Source organism: Verticillium alfalfae, genomic scaffold, assembly GCF_000150825.1.
Source record: "Verticillium alfalfae VaMs.102 supercont1.15 genomic scaffold, whole genome shotgun sequence".
Lineage (NCBI taxonomy): Eukaryota > Fungi > Ascomycota > Sordariomycetes > Glomerellales > Plectosphaerellaceae > Verticillium > Verticillium alfalfae.
Window position 1 is genome coordinate 352,178 of NW_003315024.1, and position 2,428 is coordinate 354,605.

Genomic DNA, 2,428 nt, shown 5'->3' on the forward strand with positions numbered 1-2,428 from the left:
AGAGTACGGCTCGTATGACATGGGCGGCATGTCTTCCGGCCACCACATGTTCGGCTCCGGCAGCAACTTGAGCGGGTTCGTCTCTCCCATCCAGTCCGTGTGGAACTAGGAGCGTCCACCCATGGCACCTACACCACACCGGCGAAAACGTTTTGAGCTTTCGAGCACGGGGATTGACCGACGGCCAGGATGACAACGACACCCAGCTATCCTCCGCCTGAGGACCCTTACCTGCTCTCGTCGACGGCGCACTCGACAGTTCCCTCCCCCTTTCTGCAGCCCGAACAACTGGGCATGCTGCCTCTTCCGGAGTCGCCGATCCCCCTGCTCGCCTCGATGCCTCGCCACCGCCGGCCGACCCCACCCTCGTCTTCCGTGCAGGGAGAGTCTCCCAGTGCCATCAGTGCGCCCTTCCCCCCACGTCAGCTTGGTCCTGGCCCGTCCCCTCCGCCGGCATACCTGCACAGGAGTGAGAAAGGCAAGGAGCGCGAGCTGTAGTTTCGGACGTTCTGTGGCTGTCTCTGCTACCACACACATACAACACACACACACATACACGCACCACTCGTCCAACTCCTCATCAAGTTTGCACCACATTCTTACCACTGTTGATTCGATATCAACTCAGCGCCAATGTAACCCACACTCCTTCAATGATACCCCGGGAAGCCGGCCGAGCGAGTCTCGCCTGCTCCCACGACATTCCTTTACACGTTATCACCATCGACCAACAACCGCTACACTAATACGGATACCATCTCACGACACTCCTTACTATAATGATACCCCACACTAGACATTCCTTACGGTCATCGGATCAGATACGCGATACCCCCTCAACTATGCACAGATTGGTTGCACAGACACATTCCTTATCACGACCTCACGACCCGGCTTCATCTGCCGTCGGTACGAAATAGATATTACACTCCTTATGAAAGAAGAAAGATGGGAGGAAACGGGAAAAAAGAAAGAACATTGGCTGGCTGGGAAATCTCGGAGGTCAATCGGATGCATAGCGGCTTGCTATTCGTGTCGGTTCCATCGACCCCCGTTGGGGGCGCTTTGGCGCGGGACACATTGCATTGGGCGGCGTTTTGTTACATGCTTTTGGTTTATGTTTTTTTTTTCCCTCGGTTTTTTCGTTTTTGGAATTGGTCTTTTTTTTGGCGGCTTGATGCTGTTGAGCACGCGATCTGATCTAAGGTCTTGTTTGATCTTTCTGGGTTTTGCAAAGCACCTAGCGTTTAAGTCTTTTGGTTTTTTGAAAGCGAGAAGGTCGAAGGATGACGAGATTGTCGAAGGAAACATGGACTAGGGTAGTGAGTGGATGCATGAATGAATATGCTTTGGTGTGAAGGAGGCGATGCTCCCTTCGCAAAAGCATGATGGATTAATTCATGGATCTTGGAGGCTGTGTGCCTCCCACCCGATACTTGATTTCTCTCCCAGCCTCAGTGACCTTCCTCTTAGTATAGCCTCGCGATCTGGCTTTGAATCTACATTGGTTCCAGAGCCGTCATAGGGCTAGTCTGTTGGCTCGATGGTAAAGGTGGATGGATGGATCACAGACAAGTGGAGGGGCATGAACGGAGAGAGCGGGGGCGTGGACGTAGTTGGTGCGACTGACTCTGTCATGTGTAGAACTGATTCTGTTGTGCCTCTGGCGAGAACGAATAGTGTTTTGCGTTTGCGGCCGATCCTGGTCCTCCCCATTTCCCCCTATATTGCGGCTTCGCCCTTGAAGGGCTGAGGATGTTGTGCTATGCGGGTATTGCACATTGCAACCGTACTTCGCGCCCTTCCCTAGCGCATATGGTTTGAGCAGCGCCCCGGTGGGGTTGGTATGCCCTGACCGGATACCGCCCCTATTGCCCCCCCCCCCCTCCGGCGGGGGAGGAACCGCTTTTGGGGAGACGGAAACTGTCAAGGAAGGGGGGAACAGTTCGCAGGGGGTCAGTGTTTGGGCTGTGGTGTTGCGAGTAATGTGTTATGCCCCTCGACCGATATGGACTGCTAAGGAGAGTTCTTCGGGGCGCTGCTGTGGCGGGACCTCTACAAGAAACTTTATCTTTCTTCGGGCTGCGTGCCATCCTCCTCCTCAGTGCCAGGCTCATCGCAGCGTACGCGTAACCCTTAAGGGGCTTTGTACTATAGCATCAAGATGACCGCCACTTTCCCCGGGGCTGGGTGAGGTAGTTGAGGCGACAGCAGGCTTGTATGCCGGGCTGCTCGAGATGTATTGCGACCTTGGCGTGACGTGTTCGAACGCTAGAGGGCTACAGTGTTAATTTCAACGGTGACACCGAGAGCCAGTCATTCTCTCTGCTAGATGCTTCGGTGGGCTGATGTGTATACCCTTGATAGCTTTTTTCCACGAGAAGCAGTCTCGGCGGGGCCTTGGGCTTGTCCTGCGCAAGGCTGATGT

General features: G+C 54.5%; 1 protein-coding gene across 1 annotated transcript in view; it reads left to right on the plus strand.

The window, feature by feature from the left end:
- VDBG_09426 (conserved hypothetical protein) overlaps window positions 1–498 on the plus strand; it is a gene marked incomplete at both ends in the record, with an annotated part of 2,416 nt that extends 1,918 nt beyond the window's left edge. The window contains one exon of the mRNA XM_003000185.1: window positions 189–498. Coding sequence (XP_003000231.1) covers window positions 189–498 — 310 coding nt within the window. The remainder of the gene's footprint in view (window positions 1–188) is intronic.
- Window positions 499–2,428: the final 1,930 nt, after the last annotated feature.